At 41.6% G+C, this 21,260-nt stretch overlaps 1 protein-coding gene and 1 pseudogene across 1 annotated transcript in view; one reads left to right on the forward strand and one right to left on the reverse strand.

The window, feature by feature from the left end:
- Positions 1-7,201, reverse strand: part of LOC102030340 — an 11,866-nt pseudogene extending 4,665 nt beyond the window's left edge.
- Nup93 (nucleoporin 93kDa) overlaps positions 1-21,260 on the forward strand; it is a 125,214-nt gene that overhangs the window by 88,810 nt on the left and 15,144 nt on the right. The window contains exons 6-8 of the mRNA XM_005388358.2: positions 12,359-12,433; positions 14,567-14,656; positions 16,190-16,329. Of these exons, the coding sequence (XP_005388415.1) occupies positions 12,359-12,433; positions 14,567-14,656; positions 16,190-16,329 (305 nt within the window). The remainder of the gene's footprint in view (positions 1-12,358; positions 12,434-14,566; positions 14,657-16,189; positions 16,330-21,260) is intronic.

Genomic DNA, 21,260 nt, shown 5'->3' on the forward strand with positions numbered 1-21,260 from the left:
TTTTTTTTTTTTTTTTTTATTTGTTTGTTCATTTGTTTTGAGACAGGGTCTTGCTATATAGTTCAGGCTGGCCTTGAACTCACTGTGTGTTCCAGGCTGGCCTTGAACTCAGGCAGTCCTCCTGCCTCAGCCTCCAGAGTGCTGATTATAGACATGTACCACAACCCCAGGCTCTGTTTTACTAATGTGAGCATTTACAGCGGTAAAGTTTCCTCTTATAACCGCTTTTATTATGTCCCATAAGTTATAGTATGTTGTACTGACATCATTTAATTTTAGTAATTGTTTAATTTTTTACTTGCTTTCTTCCATGACTCATTGAGTGTTTATAACTGTGGGTTTTTTGTTTCTTTTTTTTTTGTACTCAGAATTGAACTTAGGTCCTTGCACTTGCCAGGAAGGTGCTGTGCTGCTGAACTATATCCCTGGCCCACGTTATTTAATGTTTAAGTCTTTGTAAAATTTCTGTGGTTTCTTTGCAGTTGATTTCTAATACCATTGCTGTAGTCTGATAGTATATGTGGGATGAATTTGATTCTTTTTTGTATTTATTTAAGCAGGCTTTATGGACTAGTATGTAGTGCAGAAAGCTCTGCTGAGAATTGTGTATTCTGTTATAGTAGTGTAGAACACTCTATAGCTGTCTACTATGTCTATTTGTACTATAGTTTTCTACTAAGTTTGGTTCATCTCTGATATTTATTGATTTCTTTGTTTAGCTGATCTTTGTGAAAGTGGAATATTGAAGTCACCATGGTTGTGTTGGTTTTGATCTTTCATGTCCAGCAGTGTTTTGAAGTTAGGTGCCTTGATACTTGGTGCATATATATTTACAATTGTTATCTCTTCTTGTTGAATTGTTCCTTAACTAATGCTGTACGTAGTGAACTTGTTTGCCTCTTCTGAGAATAAAATTGCTACCTGTGCTTTCTTTCTCTGGGCCTGGTTCATGGACTATTGCCTTTGCTTTTAGTTTGAGTCTCTTGAATGGAACAGACTGCTGGGTTGGGTTGGGTTTTGTTTTTCCAGTCTGCTGATCTTTGTCTTTTAAATGGGGAATTGAAGCCATTTACATCCAAAAGCTATTGATGAAAGATAGCCATATTTGTTTTCTGTTGTTGACTCCTTTAATTTTCCCTTTAACTGTTTCTCTTGCTTAATGTATTCATTCCACCTGACTGGCTTTGCTGGCTTTGTTGGCTTTGTCTGTCCAGGATATTCTTGGCATTTGGGAGGTGCTGGTCTGGTGCTCATGAATGGTGTTTTTTGTTATGGAATCAATTCTTAGAGTTTTGCAGGATATATTAGTCTGGGTTGGAAGTTTTATTTTGGGGCTTGAAACACTTCACATCAAGCGCTCTTGGCCTTTGAAGTTTGTGTTGAAAAGTCTGCTGTCATCCTAATGCGTTTACCTTTATAAGTGGTATTTTGCTTTTCTCAGGCAGCTTTTAAGATTCTCTCTTTTTGTTGGACATCTGGGATTTTTGACTTTGTTGTGTCATGGGAAGTTTCTGTTTTCATCATAAGTATTTGGCATTCTTTAAGTCTTGCTTATCTGTATGTTATTCTTTCTCCATACTTGTGATTTCTGTAAACAGATTTTTTATTACATGTGCGCATCCCTCTAATTCCTCTGTTAGCCTTACATTGGTCTTAGCATCCTCGAGTAGTTGTTGGATGAATTTTTCTTGTTCTCTTAATATTTTAAGGTTTTTCTCAGTAAATCATCATATATTTCCATTTTGTCCTTGATTTTTAAAACCTCATCTTTATCTTGGTGTTACAACTTGTGTCTAGATGTCCCCCTCATAGCCTCATGTAGTTGTAGGTGGAGGGTTTTCAGAGGTGGATGGATCTAGAGTGTGTGATTAATTCATGGTGCAATGCTAGGATCAAGGGCCCTAGGATTAAACATGTGAGTGCTACCTGCCCTAAGTAGCCTGGATAAGATATAAGGGATAGAAAGAGCTGTGGTTGTCCCTTGCTTGCTTTGCTACCTTTTGCCTGTCATGAACTGTTTTTTCTCTGTAATGCCTATCTGCCATGCCACCCTGCTTTGGAGCCAACCTACTATGGCCTGAAACCTGCACAAACTGTGACTCAAATAAATCTTTCCTTAACTTGTGGATGTTGAGTATTTTGTCTTAGAAACAAGAAAAGTAACTAAGACACTTGGTTATTTTTTCTGTTTATGAATTCAGTCAAATCCTTTATCACCAGGATTTCTGTTTGGTACTTTTTCCTGGAGTCTGTTTCTTTGGTAAAATTGTTACTCAAGTTTTGAATCATTTTGGTTAGCCCTTCCAGTTGTTTTATTTCTTCTGTAACCAACATTGGTCATAGTTCTGCTGTCTTTTGGGTTTTGTCCTCTTTGTATTCACTGAGTTTCTTTGTTCCTTCTTTGATCATTTTGCAGAGCTCAGCCATCTGGTGTTTGTTTTCTCTTCTTTGGAGACCTTTGGTTCTGCTTTGGGAGAGTTAGCAGCATTTTGTTGCTTTATTTCTTGATTTTTTTTTTTTTTTTTTAATGTGCTGAGAGTTGTGGTCAAGTAGAGAGAGGAGAGTTTGTTGTTGATACCAGGATCTCTTTAATTAGGTTCTGTTTTCCAGTGATATATTCTTGGCTTTGTCAAGAGGTATTATTTCCAACTTAAGCGTGTTCAATTTAATTGTGTTGGACCCTTTCATTGTGTTGTAAAGAGGTAGGTTTGTTCGGCTGGTTACAACAGTGTCAATACATCCAACCGTATATCAATCTTAAACATTAAAACTTACTTTATTTTGATAATTTCACCCTTTTGTCAATGCCTCTTACAGACTGTAGAATACTGCGTTTGTAGTTTGTCTGGAATGTGGAGGCTGGAGGTGGGGGGATATGTCATTGGGAAGAGAGGGAGGTACAAGAAATGTCATTAGATAAAAAATAGGAAGTTGAACTCTATTGGAATTTCTGTTTGAGAGTATTTGTCCAGGCAGGAGGAGCTAAGCAGATAGGCGAAAGTGTGTTCAGGTATTAAGGGAGGCTGCGAGATTCTCAGAACTTTTTAATATGTTAGACAGTTTTGTTTTGATCCTCTAAGCCTGATTTTGTTAAGGATTGTCCTGACATGCCCTTGAATGGTATTGTTTAAATCTATAGCACTGATTAATTCTTATTTTCTAATGTACTTATGCAGGCCTATCCATTATATTTATGCCATTAGATTGGTAGAGAGGGTAAGGAGACAAGATAATAAGGAAGGGACGAGAAAAAAGAATAGGGAGAAGAGATCAAAAATAGGGGAGGAAAAACACTAAAAAGGGGAGCAGATCAAAGGGGAAAACCCTGAAAATTAAAGTATAACAACCAACCAATACCAGTAAAGAAGCAAGAACTAGAACACACTGAAAAGAGAAACAAAAAAACCTACAACACAAGATGGCCCAAATCAAATAAAAGCAACAACACAGTAACTACAGCAACCAAAACAGATATAAAAATAAAAACCTTCAGAGAGTTATTACAGCGTTAATCCAGAATGTTCACACAGCTTCCTCTACACTGGCAGCACAGTATGGTTTCAGGCAGCCATGCAATTTCACCCTGTGGACCAGAGAAATATCTGCCCAAAGTCATGAGGGCTGGTGCTCCCTCTGAACAGGTGACCTGGTTTCAAGCTGTGCTCTGGGCAGATGGGGTACAGAACCTCCCAGCTGAGGACTGCAAGGGATAGGAAAAACCAGTTGTACACAGATACGCAGGGTGGGGGCAGATCTGAGTGGAGTCACTGGCACATCTTTGTATGGGGTCTGTGACCCACTGTAGGCCTACATGATTCCGATTTCCTTAATTGGGGGGGGGGATATCGCAATGTCTCCCTGTCTTCCCTCCAGAGGCTTTCCTTTCCTAATATATGACCAAAAAGCCACTAACCCAGGCACCATACATTATCTCTGTGTCCAAAGATGTTTAAATATCCTAGCCTACCTTCAGAACCCAGTGCTGACCCCTGGCTTGGCTAAGGGCCCCGTTAGCCAGGGCTGAGTGATGGGCATGTCCTCATAACTCACAGACTTGTCTAGTTTTTGAAAAAACTATAGGAGAGAGCCCACTCTGTTCTGGCTCTGCCATGTTACTATCTGACCCATGTGCCAGTGACGTCACTCACAGATCTGCCCCTGCCCTGCATATTTTTGCATGACTGGGTTATCCTGTCCCTTACAGTCCTCAGAAGGTTCTGCACGACGCCTTGCCACACACACACACACACACACACACACACACACACACAGCCTGTTGGGAATTGTGGGTAGAGCACTGAATGTTCCACAAAGAATGTTCCCATTGTATGTGGGAGCAGTGGGCAACTGTTTTTTTTTTTTTTTTTAATCTGAGCTGGGCAAGCCTTTCTCCCCACAGTCCCACCGTTCACCAGTGCTGGAGCAGTACCATTTACCAGACATGGGTGCATCCCACCTCTCTCAGTCGGTGGGCCTCTGACATTTACCAGATATAGGTGTGTCCCACTGCTAGAGGTCTTGGAGTGCTGTTGTTTATAAGATGAGGGTTGGTTCTCAGGTGGTAGTGAATCATTCGGTCCTGTTGTGCTTCCAGCTCTCTGAATCCTTGTGTTGGATATGGATCACTTGGCTGTGCTCAGCTGGAAGGACAGAATGAGTGCAAGTCTGTTCAGTCAGCCAGGTCGTCGCTGAGTGGTTGCCTCCCTTCTCTCAGTCCTGTCCTCTCTCAAGATGGCATGTATGCCAAGTCTGGAGGTGGGGGTGCTGTGATCCAAGAATGGTTTGATTTCTCTTCACATACCCTCTACACACTGAATTTTAGTCCAGCTGGATTTTCTTTTCGTTTATCGTTTTCTATTAGACTTCATCTTTTGACCCCATCTCCGGGTATTTGCTTTTCTCCGAAGCCAGTTCAGAGATACTCACCTTGTTGTGCTGTGCTCAGTGGCCATCTTCTCTCCCTGTTTGCTGTTCTGATGGTAGGAGTTGTTGACCTGCCTATTTGGGAGAACTGCTGTCCTCTGTCCCCATGTAAATATGACTTCTGGCAATGGTATATACATCCTTCCAATTCCCTCTCATGTACTTGTGTGCATTTTTATGTGTATGTACACCCCACAGTTATCAATCAAAATTGGCATTATTGCTTGTGTTATGTTCTGTAATTTGGCATTTTTTTTTTTTGTTGTTTCATGTTTTACTTACTTTAGAGTTTTCTCTAGGTTATCGCATAGAGGTTTGTGTCATTTTTTAAATCACTCTAATGTTATACTGTATGGATGACCAAATGAAGAACAGGGTCTCACAGTTGTGGGACTCAGTGGTCTCTCAGTGGATCCCAGAAGAAAAACGGCAGAGGATTTAGAAAATAAAGACAAGAGACAGTAGCCGGGGTCAGGTGGAGTTACCTCTTACCTGATGAGCAAGACGACTGACTTCAACAGTAGGGGTGTTTATTTTATACACTTGCAAAGTTAGTATCATGAGAGATAGTGTTGCCTAGTGACTAAAAACTATAATTGTCCCCTCTTAATTTGACTCAGTACCATACCACATGACCTCCAGTGCCATATTGGCTGAGTGCCATAACAACTCAGCAGGAATTACAGCGGGGCAAGAAACCAATCAGTTACCTATTTAGATCTTAGATTTACATTTTGTCAGTTTCTTCAGTAGGCCTCAGGTGGAATCTAGCCTCATTGTTGTCTATTGGGCTGAAGAGCAGTCTCTGAGGAGTCACTGTCACAGGACTGCACATTAGCTCCCCCAAAGATAGAACCAACTTCTCCAGATCTGACTTCGGGATAGAACCAACTTCTCCAGATCTGACTTCGTGATACAGCCAAACAGTGTGCTCTAGCAAAACACAAACATATTCTGGACACAAAGTTAGCTTTCTTCTGTTGTACTTCCAGCTTTTGTAGAATTTTAAAAATTTAATTAGTGTATATGGACAAGTGAAGTAGGTGGGATTGATTCCCCCTTTTGTTTTTGTAATTTGAATTTTGATCATAAAGTGAGAAACCTGTATCCAATATTTTGGAAGAGGAAGCCATCATATAACCTCCCTTAACCTAAGATGACCCATCTGTGAAAACAGAAGCAATTTGAAATAACTTGTCTGAAGAATAATGACAATAACACCAGAGAAATTAGTCCAAAATCTGGATAGAGCCAATTAATATTACCAAATAGTCTGAAAAGCATTTTAGGTTGATCTAAACAGTTTGGGTAAATTGTCTGTTGGAATAGGTGACCAAAATAAGAAAAAGTTATCATAGTTCGTACTCTTTGGATGCCAACACTAGGCCTGCCATTATTTACATGGGATGTCAAAATCAAGCAACTGTTTAAACGGCACTGCTTTTAGATTGTATTCTAAACTTTTATATCTATTTGTAAAATATTAAACCTTTTTTATACCAATTTAATTTTGGACTGTAAAACAGGCAATCAACAACGTCACTAGGAATCATGAGAGCACCAAAGACTTACAGAGCAGTAGCAAATCCTGCATGTGATTTTAAGAAGAAAACTGTAATTAAAACAAGACCATTTTATTAGCTGTATAATCTAAAATGAAGGATTTTTTTTTTTTTAATCCTCCTCTCTGTGAGGCTTTATTCCTTTGGAAACTATTTCCAAGAGAATGGCCTTTTTGCATCCCTCTAGGTCAGCAGTTCAGCACCTTCACTAAGTCAGGACATACCAGTCACACCCTATGGACTTGCAGCTGCCACACCCGGAGGCCATCTATACTTGTGTCTAGGAGCTCTTAAAAATGTTTTTCCTATAAATAATCAATTTTATCTTTAAATCCAGTAGGTGCCAGAAGACCCAAAGCCCTTGGGTCCTCTTTCCTTATTTATAAATTTTCCAGTTTTTGTCAAGGGAAAAATGACTGAGCGACACGAGAGTCTGGGGTTATTTGAACAGTATTTTGAGTGGATTGAACCATAATCTTAATTTCCCCTATATAGTCAGCATCGATGACACCAGGCAAAACCTGAAGACCTTTTAAAATCAGACTGCTACAGCCTAGCAGGAGTCCCACTGTACCCTGTGGCAACGGTCCGTAGACTCCAGTAGGAATAATTTCGGGTCCCATTTCAGGAGTTAATATGAATCTGGAGGAGGGACCAAGGTCCAAGCCTGCACTCCATCGCCTTAGGGAAGGGCGAGCTGCTAGCACCTGCTGCATAGTCTTAGTACTTGGAATGGGTTGTCCACCCACATTCCTTCCTCCGCCCCAAGCAAATGCGCACAAGTTTTTCTTGTTATGCCAGTTGTAGCTCTAGCCCTGGGCTCTCACTCTGACCACTGGATGTCCAGTTTTTATTTTTTTTGAATTCCAAGCACAGGCACTGATCTGAGTTGAATGAATTTCCGGTGCCAAACTCAGGCACAGCCTTGTCCGGGCCAGTGGCTCTGGCAGTGGGAAGAGCTAGGACGCACCACAGTCGTGTCCTGCCCATTGGGTTCCTGGCACACATGTTGGTAGCTGGCAGTGTGTGCCAGTGGCTGCAGCTAGATGGGTTGTGCCACATAGGCAGCTGGGAAGTTCCAGCTGGGTCAGCCTAAAACGCGAGGCCGGGGCTCTCCCTGAGCCCACTTTGCCCCCACTCAAGGTGCGGCCGCCCTTGTCCTGCTTGGGCTCTGGCCTTAACCTTAAAGTACAGTTCCCAGCTGAATCCTCTGTGGTTTTAAAACCCCATCTATTCACAATCCAGAAAAGTAAAGACAGGAACCATGAAAATAGCAAACATATTTATATATCTGTAAACATCTGTGGTTTTTGAAACTGTTTGTTTTTTTTGTTTGTTTTTGTTTTTTTCCAGTACCAGGAATCTAACTCATGACCTTGTGCTTGCCAGGCGGGCGCTGTGCCGCTGAGCTAAACCCCCCAGCCCTTGCTTTTAACTACCAACAATTTAACATACTTTTCTCCTTTTTGTCTTCTCTTAAGCCTATTTTTTGTAACTATGTTGTTTAAGGTCAGTAGACCTCCATGCCCCACTCTTTACCCCTGATAGTGGTCAACATAACACTCCAGTGCTAACTATTGACCTACCAATCCGCTCCCCCACCCCATTGTGCGCAAATTCTGGGGAGTGTCCCCTCACCAACCACTCTCCTTACCAGGGGCCCGCACGTTGGGCTCGGGATGTGGGATTCGGTGGCCTCTCGGTGGACCCCGGAAGAAATACGGCGGAGGATTTAGAAAATAAAGACAAGAGATAGTAGCCAGGGTCAGGTGGAGTTACCTCTTACCTGATAAGCAAGAGGACTGACTTCAGCAGTAGGGGTGTTTATTTTATACACTTGCAAAGTTAGTATCATGAGAGATAATGTTGCCTAACGACTAAACGCTGTAATTGTCCCATCAGGATGCCTTTTTCAATACTGACGTAGCTTGACTGCTTGAGGCACTCTGGCTCTGTCCTGCCCTCACTCACATGACCTATAACCAGCTCCAGTGGCTCCCAACACACAGTCACTAGGTTGCGTGTAGAATCCTAGTTTTCTTATTCCCAGTTGGTGTTTTGTGTTTTGTTTTTCCCCTCATCCCCTAATAGTACTAGGCTTATATAGCCCAATATTGTTTGGATCCATTTTCCTCACCTAAAGCCTAAGTGTTTCACTTAGAAATTAAACTTTCTTCCTTCTGTAGTACAACAGTATTTTCTTTTTACTCTCTACTTACTTTGCGAGGAGGATTCATTACATTCTCCTCCCAGTATGCTTTCCATGGGAAGAATTGTATTCATTCTTAGATATACTTTGTGCAATAGTAGTTGCTAAATACTTTTGCAGTTCCCTCCTGCCACATTCTTACCTGTCCCGGGAAGTCAACTGTTTTGGGAACATCATCTACTCTGAGAAGCTCATTCCAGTTTTGTCTCCAGGAGGCTATTTGTCTGTGTATCTTCAGGCTCCTGGTGAGCACCTCTTTTCCTTTTTGGTCTTGCCCTCCTATTTTCCCTATCTTTCTGTTCTCTGATTCCCTGCTTCTTTTATTCTGTCCTGTTGTCCCCACTATGGCTTGGCCAAGCTCCAATGCAGATAAACTCAGAGGTTGGAGGCATTTAGAATGTTATTCTCACGCAAGCATAATGGCACCCACTTTCCCAGCCCCTGGGCAGCCCCAGTTATGGAATTCCAGCTGAACATTTGCCAGTTCCTCTGCTCAGGAATGTGTATGTACATATCCTGCGGATGGATAATTGACTTTATGTGTGCTGAAGTAGGAGGTTGGCCAAGGGCAGCTGAAGGAGAGGGACTTTTGAAAACAAGAGCATTAGACAAAATTCATTTACATGGAAATTTGAAGGTTGAAAACCAACTGCTTTTTAAATGGATAATTTAAAAAATTAGACTTTTAGTACCAGAAAATAATTCTCAAGGCTGTTCAAGGATACTTCAAACAACCGTGTCCTTGCAGGAATGCTGTAGTCTCGTTTCTCCTTGTTCTTTCTCCAGCTAGGTTACTGGACTTTGAGCACTCTGTTCTTTAAAATTTAGACTGGGCTTTTCAGCTTCCCAACAGCTCTTTTCCAGAGAGGTGGCGTGTTATGCAACAGTCCCCAACACAGTGTTACTGCAAACACTCAGAATTAAGTCCTGAAGTAGCAAATGTGCTGGTGGGAGTTTCCGTTCAAAGAATGAGCGTTCCTTGTAGAAAAGTAAGAGAAGGGTTTGTACCCAGGACAAAGTAAAATATTGTATTTTAGGTCATATTACTGTAGGGTCCATATCTACCCATTGTTCTACATATGACTTGTTCACATGCTCCTTACAGTTATTTATTTTTGTTTTATAAAGTAATATCAAGCTAGCATTTATTGGCCATGTGGTGGGCACTGTACGGAGGTCTTTCTGCTTATTTACCACAACAGTGCTGTGAGGTAAGTGTAGTTGGCCCTCTATGTCTTTAGGTTCCACATTCATGGATTCAGCCAACTTTAGATCACAAATAATCCGGTGGGGGTGAGGGCGATCATGTCTTTACTAAATATGTGCAAAATTTTCTCTGTCATTACTCCCAGAACAATACAGCCCTGCAACTATTTATTACATTGTAGTAGATAATACAAGTAATCTGGAAGTGATTTCAAGTATACAGGGAAGACTGTAGATTATCTGCAAATATTATGCAAAGTTTACTTATTTAAAAGGCTTAAGTATCTGTAGATTTTCATATCTGCAGGGAGTCTTGGGACCTACACTCCCTGAATACCAAGAACAACTATACTGTTTCTCTTTGCATTTAATCTTTATCCCACATTTACATGCCGTATTGTTACTAATCCCATTTTACAGCTAAATAACCTGAGGCTTAAAATTGATAAGCAGTATGCTCAAGGTCACATAGCTAGGAAATAGTGGAGTCAGGATTTTTCATCACACTATTGTTCTGCGATGGCTGTCCTGTGGAAGTTGCCCAAGCAATCCTGGAAGGCAGGTGAGAGTAACGGTGAAGAGTATAGTGACCTAGAGGGTGGGTTCAGCACTTGGCTCTGCTGCTCCCTACGGGAGGGAAACTGGGCCAATTATTTCACCTTTCTGTGTCCCTTTGTATGAAATATATATAATAAAAATATGTATTTTGCAGTTAGGGAGTTAATACCTGGAAACAGACAGTGGCAAATAGTAAAAGCTCCTGTTAGTATCTTATATAGTCTTGTTATTATCTTTTTGTGCCACTATATGTAGCACATCTACTTATTTTAGGCTCACAACATAGCTGTTATCATTTTGGTCATCACATTTGTATTCAAAGCTGAAAGAAGGGGAGAAAGCTGAAAAGTCGTGCTAGGCTGTTTTTCCCTCTTTACCAGGAAAAGAGGAAGCTGTCTCCAAATGTTTGCAAGCTCACTTTTCCATCTCAGTGGCTAGGACTAGGTGCAGTGTCATTCCTAGCTGTAGTGGAGGCTAGAAAAAGGTATAGTCAGTGGTGTGTAGAGGCCACCTCCTGGAGTGTTTTCAGAGACTTTGCAGTCTAGTTGATATCACCTTGAGTAGCTTGAAATCTGCCATGGTAGGAGTATTTATGTTACAGAAACCAGCAAATGCTACATGTCAGATCCCCTTCTTCAAGAGCCAATTGTTAAATTTACCTGCACACCATTGGGTATATTTAACTCTATATGTTGGTCTGAAAGGTGGCAGGGAGTAGAGGTTAGAGTTAGAGATTGGGAATGGTCATTGTGTCAACCAGCCGGCAACATCTACCAAGGTTAGTAAATTGTTAATAGTTAAGTTTTTCTCAGACCAATGACTGTTAGAGATCTGAGCTGAGAGGGGCTTCTCAAGCTCACCTAGGCCAAACGCTTCTTTTCACTGATAGGAATCTGAGGCTCCAAGTCAGTGTGCTTTACTTCACACTGGAAAACCGAGTAGTAAGGTGGCCCTCCTGGAATCTGGATGTCGTAGAGAGTGGATTCATTCTAGGTTTAAAACCTACCTTTCTGCAAAATTAATCAGTAGCTATTGTCTTAGTGTAGACTTAGGATTAGAAATATCTGAACCTGGAGTTGTGACCCTATGGGCTGTGTGCTCTTAGCTGCCTGATATGATCAGTGAAAGCAGGAGGCACACTGATAAAGCTGTGGCTTTGCTGATGTGAAGGAGAGAGATGAGGTAGAGAGGGGGCTTAAGATTAAAACCAACCAGGATGTACTTTTCCACAAATAGTTATTGAGTCATTGATAGGGCTTACCCATCTTCCCATTACATTTTAGTTAATCCGGGCCCATGCCTGATTTCATGTGTTTATGGTTAAGAGTTTCATTCTATCAAAACCCGAAAATCATCATTTTAAGGAAGTTTTTTGGTTCTTTGAGACAGGGCCTCAGCATGAAATTCAGGCTGACCTTGAAGTCATTATGTAAGCTCAAGACAGACCTTAAACTAAAGGTCAACCTCCTGCCTCAGCTTCCCAAGTGCTGGGATTACAGGCATACACCAGCCACAAAGCCCAGTTTAAAGAAGTTTTAAGTAGGGAATAGGTTCCTCACAGCTCTGTTACAGGGATATGTTTATGTGATTTTTATTTCTTCACATGACTGAGTACTGTTCTTAACCAATTCTGGTTATGTTTTTATTTTTTATTTTTTTGTTTTTGTTTTTATTTTAAAAATGAAAGGAGGAAAACATTAACAGACAGACAACATTTTACAAAATAGCAAAAGAACAGTACAGACAGTATAGAGTTACAAACAAAGTGGTAGGGAATTAACAATGCTTGTTGTATTACATATTGATATCTTCAAAGTGGTTTCTCATGAAAACAGATATAGACATGAAATGCTGATCAACCAAGGACTCATTGACAGTTTGGTTATGTTTTTATCTACAGCCAAGTTATATCACTGATGTGGGGCCCCCTGGTCGAAGTGCTATGGATGCTGTTGAGATGGCCTACGCTCAACAGGTGAGTATTTGCTCAAGAAGATTTAATCCAGGAAATTCTTGTGAGCCTCCAAGAAGTCAAGAATGACTTCATGTGAAAGTCAAACCCTAAGGCAAGTTGGGTTTTTATTTAGAGAACTGGTTAATATTTTACCACACAGGCCACTAGGGAATTCTACCAAATTTGGTAATAGAATGACTCAGATTTAATGAGGAGAAATTGAAATCTGCCCTCTACACTAATCAGGGCATCCTATTTACATTGTCGGCAGTAGCTGCCTGTACAGTAAAGCCTTGAGTAGCTGCACTGCATAACAAATGTAGTTCTGTATTAACTGAGTTACCTGTGATACGTGTGAGCTGTGGTATGAGCAGAAATCTTTCTTTCACTTCTTGTTGAGAGAACTTTCCTAAATGCTTTTCTGCATAGTAAGCATAGTGTACTGAACACTCCTTAATATAATTTTTGTCTTGGCAAAGCTCCTGATGTATTGAGGGTCATCCTTCTGGCCTTTGATCATGACCATGCACTAGTAAGGGGGTGGATTGGGGTTCTGTGTGCTAACCACAGGCTTTCTATTGGATTATAACTGCCCTTAGGACAGGACATATCTGGGGTTGACTTTTTGAATAAAATAGTACCAAATGACTGTGTGTTTTACTATAATTTGCCATTTTCTTCCACAAAGTATCAAGAAAGAAAAACATTGCTGTTTCTTGAGCTGAAGAGTGCTGGGATTTCCTTCAGGATGTGCGTTTCCTTCCTCTTTAAGATAGTCCCACATGAGCAGTAGCCGGGGACCATGTCCCCAGCCACTACCAACTCCCTTGACTTTACGGGGAACTCACTGGTACCACTTGTCACTTTCAGCACTAGCACGTCCTTTTTCCTTCTAATCTGGAGTAGGGGTTGGAGGCAAAAACTGGTAGCAGCTCTAGAGGGGAGCAAAAGGCTGTAAGAGACTGTTTGACCTTGTGTGCTTTGATGGAGGTCTCTGTCTTCAATTGCCAATTAATTAGGCACTGGAGTTCTGCATTAACTAAATACCTGGTAGGCTGATGGCTTTACCCTAAATCCCTTTTCTACCCTTTACTGAAAGTCATTTCATCAATGCCTTTTAAAGTCTTTCTCCTTTACTATTGGCAATAACTACAGGTATAGTACCATTGCTATTAAGAACTCCTAGTGGCTGAAGCCAGCTTTATCAGCTTCCCACAGGCGAGTTCACCCTCTTTCCAACTCCTTGGTTTACCACTGCCTTCATTTATTTCCATCTGCTCCAATTTTTAGGTCTTTCTTTTCTGACCATCCCCCCCATATACACACTGACATCCATTACATTTCAACTTTCGTTATGTGGGTGACTCCCTCCATTGCCATGACCACCAGGAGTTCAGGCATAATGAATTATAAGCCTCTGAAGAAACATACTGTAGTTTATCTGTAAAAACGAAAACTTCGTAGCACTTAGGACATGGTAATGTCAAATATCTGTGGCATGTGGCCATCTTCTCCAGTGGAGAAGTTCAAATGTTTCATATTGAACATAGTACCTTACAAAGGGAGGGCCCCTAATAAATGGTCAGTGAGTAAAACAGTACTTGTAATTTGAAACTGTTTTATTTCATCTTTATAACAGTTCTGAAAGCCAAGTGATACTGTCGTCCATTTTTTTTAAAGGATATTTTTACCTAAAGAGCAGGTTCTTTGTAGGACAAACAGATATTCCACATATGCAGCCACTGCTAATGTAACACATGTGGAGGCTGTAAACTTACTCACTCTGTGAGCCTTAAACGGAGGCTCATCAGTCTTTTGGCTACAATTCCGCAAGATTTTGGCATGATTCTTGGGAAGCAGCAACCAAAGCCCTTCCAGTGTCTTTGCTCCCTTCTCCCTGCCTGTGGCCCTCCTACTCAGGACCAACTTGCTTTCATGCATCAGGTGTTTGGGAAGCTCTGGTAGTAGCTACCTTTGGTGTACTGCTCATAGCTGACGCAGAGCTGAGGCGCTAGCCCGTGTGGGTAGGGAATAGAAGCTGATGGAAGCTTCTACTGAGCATTTGCTGGCTTCAGAACTGCTTTAGGAGGTCTTAAGAAGAAGGGAAAATTGGAATTGTGCCACTGCCGCTTACTTTGCTTTCCATCATTTCAGATTTATATCTATAATGAGAAGATTGTCAGTGGGCAGCTGCAGCCTAACCTCGTGGACCTCTGTGCTACGGTCCCCCGCCTGAATGATAAGGTATTGCCCCTGCTAAACCAAGTAGAAAAGTGGGGTCTCGTGTTCAGATGGGATTAGCAGCTTGCTGACTTGGCTGAAGTGTGCTGAAGAGACTGTTTCGTGGAATAAAATGTTAACTGTTCTTCAGAGTTTTATTTTAAATAATTTTGGAGTGGTTTTTTTGATGATTTTTTTCTTCAGTATATCTTCAAAAGGCCCGGCCAGGGTCAATTAATAGTCATAAGTGGTCTCCTTGAGCTATATTTGCTTTGAAATCCTGTCAGCCTCTGTCTCTCTGCTCACCAGTTTCCTGCTCAGACAGACGAGGGGCCCTTTGAGGAGCATCCAGTTGAAGAGGTGATTTAGTTTTCATAGTGGCCAGCCCCTTGAACTTGACTCGGGTGGGGTCTTTATGAGAATTCTTTACATGCCACTCGGTCCCTTTCTCTCTCACATCTCCCATGCCTATTTTTTATTTGCCCTCCACTCTTTATCCCTGGCCAGTTTTATGGGAGAGGGCAGTAAAACAAAGAGTGGATGAATGGATAGGTGGCTTGATAGGTAGCTAGGAGAAAGAAAAAAGGAGGGAAGACTGCTATTATAGAAGCAAGAACCCACGCACAGATTTTAGGTTATAGTTTTTTCCAAAATGCATGTAATTCTGTAAATAGTAAAATGTAAGGCAGTACAAGCAGATCTAGAGAAGAAAGTAAGAATTTACTAGTCGTCGTCGTCATCGTCATCGTCGCCGTCATCGTCGCCGCCGCCGTCGTCGTCTCCCCCCCCCCCCCCCCCCCCGCATCACATTTAGCTAGGTGTTCTGTAGTTTAATTTTTGAGGGAAACTGCAGGTTTTTTCTTTTGCTTTGGAAAAATGTAAACCTGTATTTCTCTAGAAAATTGCCAAGGGTTTGGGAACACAGTTTAAAGGAGAGATTAGAGACAGGAGGACCCGAGAGGGAGGCCTGCTGTGTGTTGGTAGAAAGAACGCTGCGTTTTCCTGGGAGGCTTTGGAAGGGAGTGAGTGGGAAGGACAATGCAAGGCCCAAGGTTCACAAAACTGGGTGAGAGCTGTGGCCACTTGGAGAGTCTCTGCAAGGACAAAGCCTAGATTATTTAGGTTAAACTCTTATTTTAAGCCTTAAGAAATTCAAATAACCTTGTAAGGACTAATACGTAGCACTTGCGTTTGAATTCCTAGAGCTCTGGACAATTATAAATGTATTCAGTCTCTCTTAAGGGCTAACCCACTGAGATTCAATGTTCTTGTTACTTTTATGTGGCTTTAATTATATAAGGGGTTATGTCAGGCCTGGAATGGTAATCAATCTGAAAACCAGTCTGGGGTTGGGGGCTGGCTCATCAGTGCATAGAACTCCGGGGGCTGGCAGGGCAGGGGCAGAACTTTTGCACTGAGTTTGAGCCTGGGGCTCTCAGAAGATAGTAGCCTCACCCCCATCCTCATGCTGTCTGCTGTTCAAGGCAGAGTGCTCTAACAGCCAGACAAATTCTCTGTCCCTGCACCATTGTCACATGTGGTTTCATTTATACACAGAACATTTCTGACATGTGGACCATGGTAAAACAAATGGTAGATGTGTTATTGGTACCAGCCGGTGACACCCTGAAGAGCCGAAACAGCTTGGAAGTGCGCATGGACTTTGTGAGGCAGGCGCTGGGATACCTTGAGCAGAGGTAAGGCAATACAAGCACAGTGGGCCTGGCTTTCCCGTCCCTGATGGCCGCTCTTTCTTGGTCTTTTTTTTTCTGGTACCGGGAATCGAACTCACAACCTTGCGCTTGGCAGGCGGGCACTGTGCCACTGAGCTAAATCCCCCGCCCCCTTTTTCTTGGTCTTAAGCAGTCCTCTGGCTAAGTGCACTATGGCTGGTGTCCGGGAAACAGATTGAGGGAGGCTGAAAAGTAGTCCTGCTCTCAGAAACGCTCCTCAGTCAGGGAGCACTGTTCCCTGCTCTCTGTCCCTTAATATAGACACACTATGATTATTGTGCCATGATGAAGGGGACAGTTGTTAGGGCACAGCCTCAAGCCCCACAGCCACCACCTCCAATTAGTGAGCAGGTGGCAAAGGAGCCCGGGCACAAACCACAGGCATTAGCAGCTGGGAAAGCCCCTGACTCACAGAGATAAATTGAATCAGCCAGAGGAAAAGTCAGGTTAAAGGGGCCTAAGGTCACAATCCTGTTTCTTGATGCGGTTCAGCCATTACTCCTAGGCTGTTTGGTTTTCTCTCAGCATTGTAACTTTTACTCCCAGCAATATTACTGCCTTACTTCGAGAAGGCCCCTTTAACCTGACTTCCTTCTGGCCTGATTCCGTTTATCTCTGTGAGTTAGGGGCTTTCCCAGCTGCTAATGCCTGTGATTTGTGCCTGGGCTCCTTTGCCACCTCCTCACTAATTGGAGGTGGTTGCTGAGGGGCTTGTGGCTGTGCCCTAACTATTGTCCCCTTCATTAGTAGGCCCTGTGCCATTCTTTCCTCCCTATGGACACTCCTTCCAGCTCTGAATGGGCCAGCAGGGGTTGTCACGAGTGTGCAACAGACTCTCTTTATTTCTGAGACAGGGTGCTGGGCCTCTTCCTGCTGGCTAGAGAAGAGAAAGCTCAGTTGAATGTACTTTCTAAATTGCAGCCCTTTGCCACTGGTCCTCTGCACCTGCCAGCAGCCTTGTCGTGTGGTTGCCCTTTGTCAACAAAATAATACCTCATTAGGAACTCATACGATTTCCTTGTGTGTAACAGAGGTAATTCGGAGAACAGGTTTTTATACCAAATACTATGTTAATTATACAATCACTACATGAAATGACACCATCAGACCGTACTTACTACCTTCCATTCCTTTGTTAGGGGAAATCTGAAACCCCGAATGCTTTTTACCCCTGTAGCCTGGGCATAAAGCATTTATAAAATAATTCATCAGGGTTTGGCTGAATTTGTGATGCAGTTTGGGGGATATGGACCTTCAGCCATAAAGATCCTAATGTATGCAGTATTATTTATTCATTACAAGTCAGCAAAATGTAAGGCAGAATTTCTTACACCATATTAAAACCTGAAGGAACTTTTAAAAATGGTTGTAAGTATATGATTGCTTTTTCCTTGATAAACCTAATGCTTAACATCTCACCCTCACCAATGATACCAGGCTACATTCCTTTGTCTTAAGTCTCTGTAAGCCACCCTATTTTATTATTATTTTCTTCCATTAATTTCCTAAACGCACTGTTTTGGAGTTTCTTGTTCACAGTAATCATAACCTTATTTTCTTTTTCACTCCAGTGACTCCAGTGGTGTTGGTCTCTGGTGGTGTCCTGTTAAAGAATTCATTATCACCTTTTGATAAAGGGGATAGTTTAGGATAATTATATTTAGTTTTAAAGTATTTTTGCTGATGGTGTTCTGCTGACAGTGTACATATAATATTTCAAACAATGTAATGCACCAGATGTCAAAGTAAGCCTAGTCTCAAATTTTTATGTATAAGGCCAGAAATGTTGAGGAAATACAGGGGTTCATCAGTGTCATCCCTGCCACACCCCAAGATTTGAGTCAGGATATATATTCTGTAGCCATCAAGAAATTTGGGCTGCTTCTTCCACCTAGGATTTTGCCAGCATATAGGAAGTGTCTTAATTCAGGTTGGAAGAGACCATACTGGAAACCTGTGTTCTCTCTATTTTTTCATCCATCCTCTGCTTTTAAATACTTCCAGTGATAGAGAGCTCATTATATTTGTTAAATTGTTTTTCATTTTAATTATAAAAGGAACACAAAATTCTTCTAAAAATTTTGGAAGATGCCCAAAAAAAGACCTGAAAAAAAGATAGGAGGTCCTCCTCTATACCTTAATATCCAGAGGTTCCTTTTACCTTTTTGTATGAGTGTTTTGTTTTTTATACAGTTTTGCTCAAACGTGTGCAATATATGGTTTTATATATCTTGAATTTAAATTCTGTATCAGTATCATTTTTCATAATTGCATCAGATTCCATTGTCTCTCATTTCCCCTCTCATTGTATTAAATCTTTTGTAGAGCATCTTTTCACTTACAGAGTGAGCACCTGACTTTTTGAAGTAGTCTGTTTCATTTTAAACAAGGATATATTTAGAAAGTTTTTATTATATTATCCACGTTTTAATATTAGTAACTTGGATCATTTAGTCTTTCTATAGAAGCACTTAAAAAACACTGCAGAGTATTGAAGGTCGTATTCAAACAAATAAATGAAAAGAGAGCAATAGAAAAATCATCATTTTGCAGTCACTAGTTCAATACTAACCAATAATAATTGGTTCAGCAAGGACTAGCAGTAGGAACTAAAGCTGTTTAGTCAAAGATTGTTGGTGAACAGAATAGTCATAGGACCTAATTATAAAAGGGAATAATAATAAATTATGATGGAAAGATCTGGTGAGCAACGCCTGGTAACCAAGTAAGTCAGATCCAGTGATTACCGCTAATATGGCCTTGTTGTGAGAACTAGTAGCAAGTGTTACTTAGTGAGAACTGTGTAGGATTATTGATTTTAAAAAGTTGAACCTGAGTTGAATCATGAGGAAATGGTCACCTTGTGGGCTGTTCTGCCAGACAGCCGGACTGAGTTCTTTTGAAAAGGTAAGTGTCATGAAAGACAAAGAAGGTGGTAGAACTATTCTCAAGGGAGCTAAAAGTCACAGGACAACTAGTTGCCAGTATTTCCTGGATTGGATCCCAAAAAGAAGACCTGTATTTAAAAGAAATTAAAAAGAAATCCTGTATTTAAAAGGAAAGAAACAATGAAGGACATTATTAAGCAACTTGAATGTAGGTCAGTTTTCATCCCTGGAACAAAATACCTGACATATACAACCTAAACAAAAGTTTTATTTTGGGCTGAGGTAAGAGGATTGCAGGTTTGAGGTCAGCCTGGACAATTTAGGGATTTAGTGAAAACTTGTCTCAAAATAAAACTATGAAAAGGGCTGAGGCTGCAGCTCAGTGTGAAGGGCCTAGGTTCAATCCCCAGTACTGTTTTTTAGAAAAACGTTTTAACTCGTGGTTTCAGAGGTTTCACTTCATGCATGGTCCTCTGGCTTCAAGGCAGAAATGGCACGGTGGGGGAAAGCTACTTAGCTTATAGCAGCCGAGGAGCAGAGACAGTTGGGAGGGAGCCAGAAGACAGATACACCCTCCAGAGACTTAACCCCAGAAACCTGCCTTCTCTAGTCAGGCCCCCTTGCTGGAGCTTAGCACCTGTCTTACTTTCTTTGACACTGGGACATGGTGCTCGAAAACTCCAAGTTAAGGGAGGAAAGGTTTAATTTGGCTCACAGTTTATAGAGATTTCTTTTTTTTTTTTTTAATTTTTTTTTTAATTTTAAAGAATAAAAGAAGGATAACATAATAATAGGGGGGACTTAGCAAATTATAGACAAAATGGTAGGAAATTATCAATGGTTATCATTTTACATATTATTGTCTACAAAATAGTTTCTCAGGAAAACAAATAGACAAATAATAGTGAGTTACAGACAAAAGAGGTAGGAGATTATCAAGAGTTGTACTATACTTTGGTATCTTCAAAGTGGCTTCTAAGGAAAATAAATAGAGCTATACATGAGTGACCTACTGAAAAATCATTAACTATTCTCAATGGTTGTTGTAGGAAACACATAATAATAAACAGACATCCATTTATGAAATAGGATAGGAACATTACAAACTTTACACAGTTATGGATAGATATAGATTAGTAGGAAAATATCCATGGCTGTTGTAATACGTGGTGGTATCTTCAATATGGTTTCTCAGGAAGACAGAGATATGCAAGAGGGACCTATTAAGTAGTTACAGCCTAAGGGTTGTCAAAAATAGCATATTACCTCCTCACCAGTGACTCCTTTCACTGAGGTATGATGGCTGGAAGGAAGGCCAGGATTGAAAAGAAGGACCGAGAGACTTGCACCTGTGTCTAGCAACAGGCTGTTTTCTTGTTCCTCCATAGTCATGATTACCCAGGGCTCCTCGATGGAGATGACGGTCTGGCCAGAGGGAGAAGGCAGACCATGCCCCAAGCCCTCTCATTCCTGTTGGAGTAACTGGTAGCATGGGTCTGAGCTCTGGGGCCTCCACCTCAGAGGGCAGACCGATCTCCAGTGGTCTCCTTTGCATCCAGGGCATGGCCCATGGGGCCTCTTAGGGCAGTTCCTCTTGAGGTGGCCTGGCTTTTAACAGTGGTAGCCAATGAATGCAGTTGTCGAGTTCTTCTTGGAGCCCCGGGAATCAGACCTGGGATCTGTTTCTCTTAGTGGTGCAGCAAAAGCAGCTGCTTTTTCTCAGTCTCTTTGTTTTCTCTCCTTGGCCTCCTCCTCATCATGGCTATAGAGTACTGAGGAGGCAATTCTTACTAATATCTCAAGTGAGCTATCTGGGGTGAAAGCCATTCTTTGTAGCTTTTTCTCTTCAGCTTCCCATTGCTTTGGGACCCCACAACTAGTTAGTGTCCTCTCCCCAACTGTCAGCACAGTCAGCAGGAATCCTGCTGCAGACTTCTCCGGAGCTCCACCACAGCCTGTACTGTCAGAGGAAGAATGGCTTCCAGTGAGTCTCTGCAGGTATTGTGC

The sequence above is a fragment of the Chinchilla lanigera genome, unplaced genomic scaffold (assembly GCF_000276665.1).
Source record: "Chinchilla lanigera isolate Chin_1 unplaced genomic scaffold, ChiLan1.0 scaffold00032, whole genome shotgun sequence".
NCBI classification, from domain to species: Eukaryota; Metazoa; Chordata; class Mammalia; order Rodentia; family Chinchillidae; genus Chinchilla; species Chinchilla lanigera.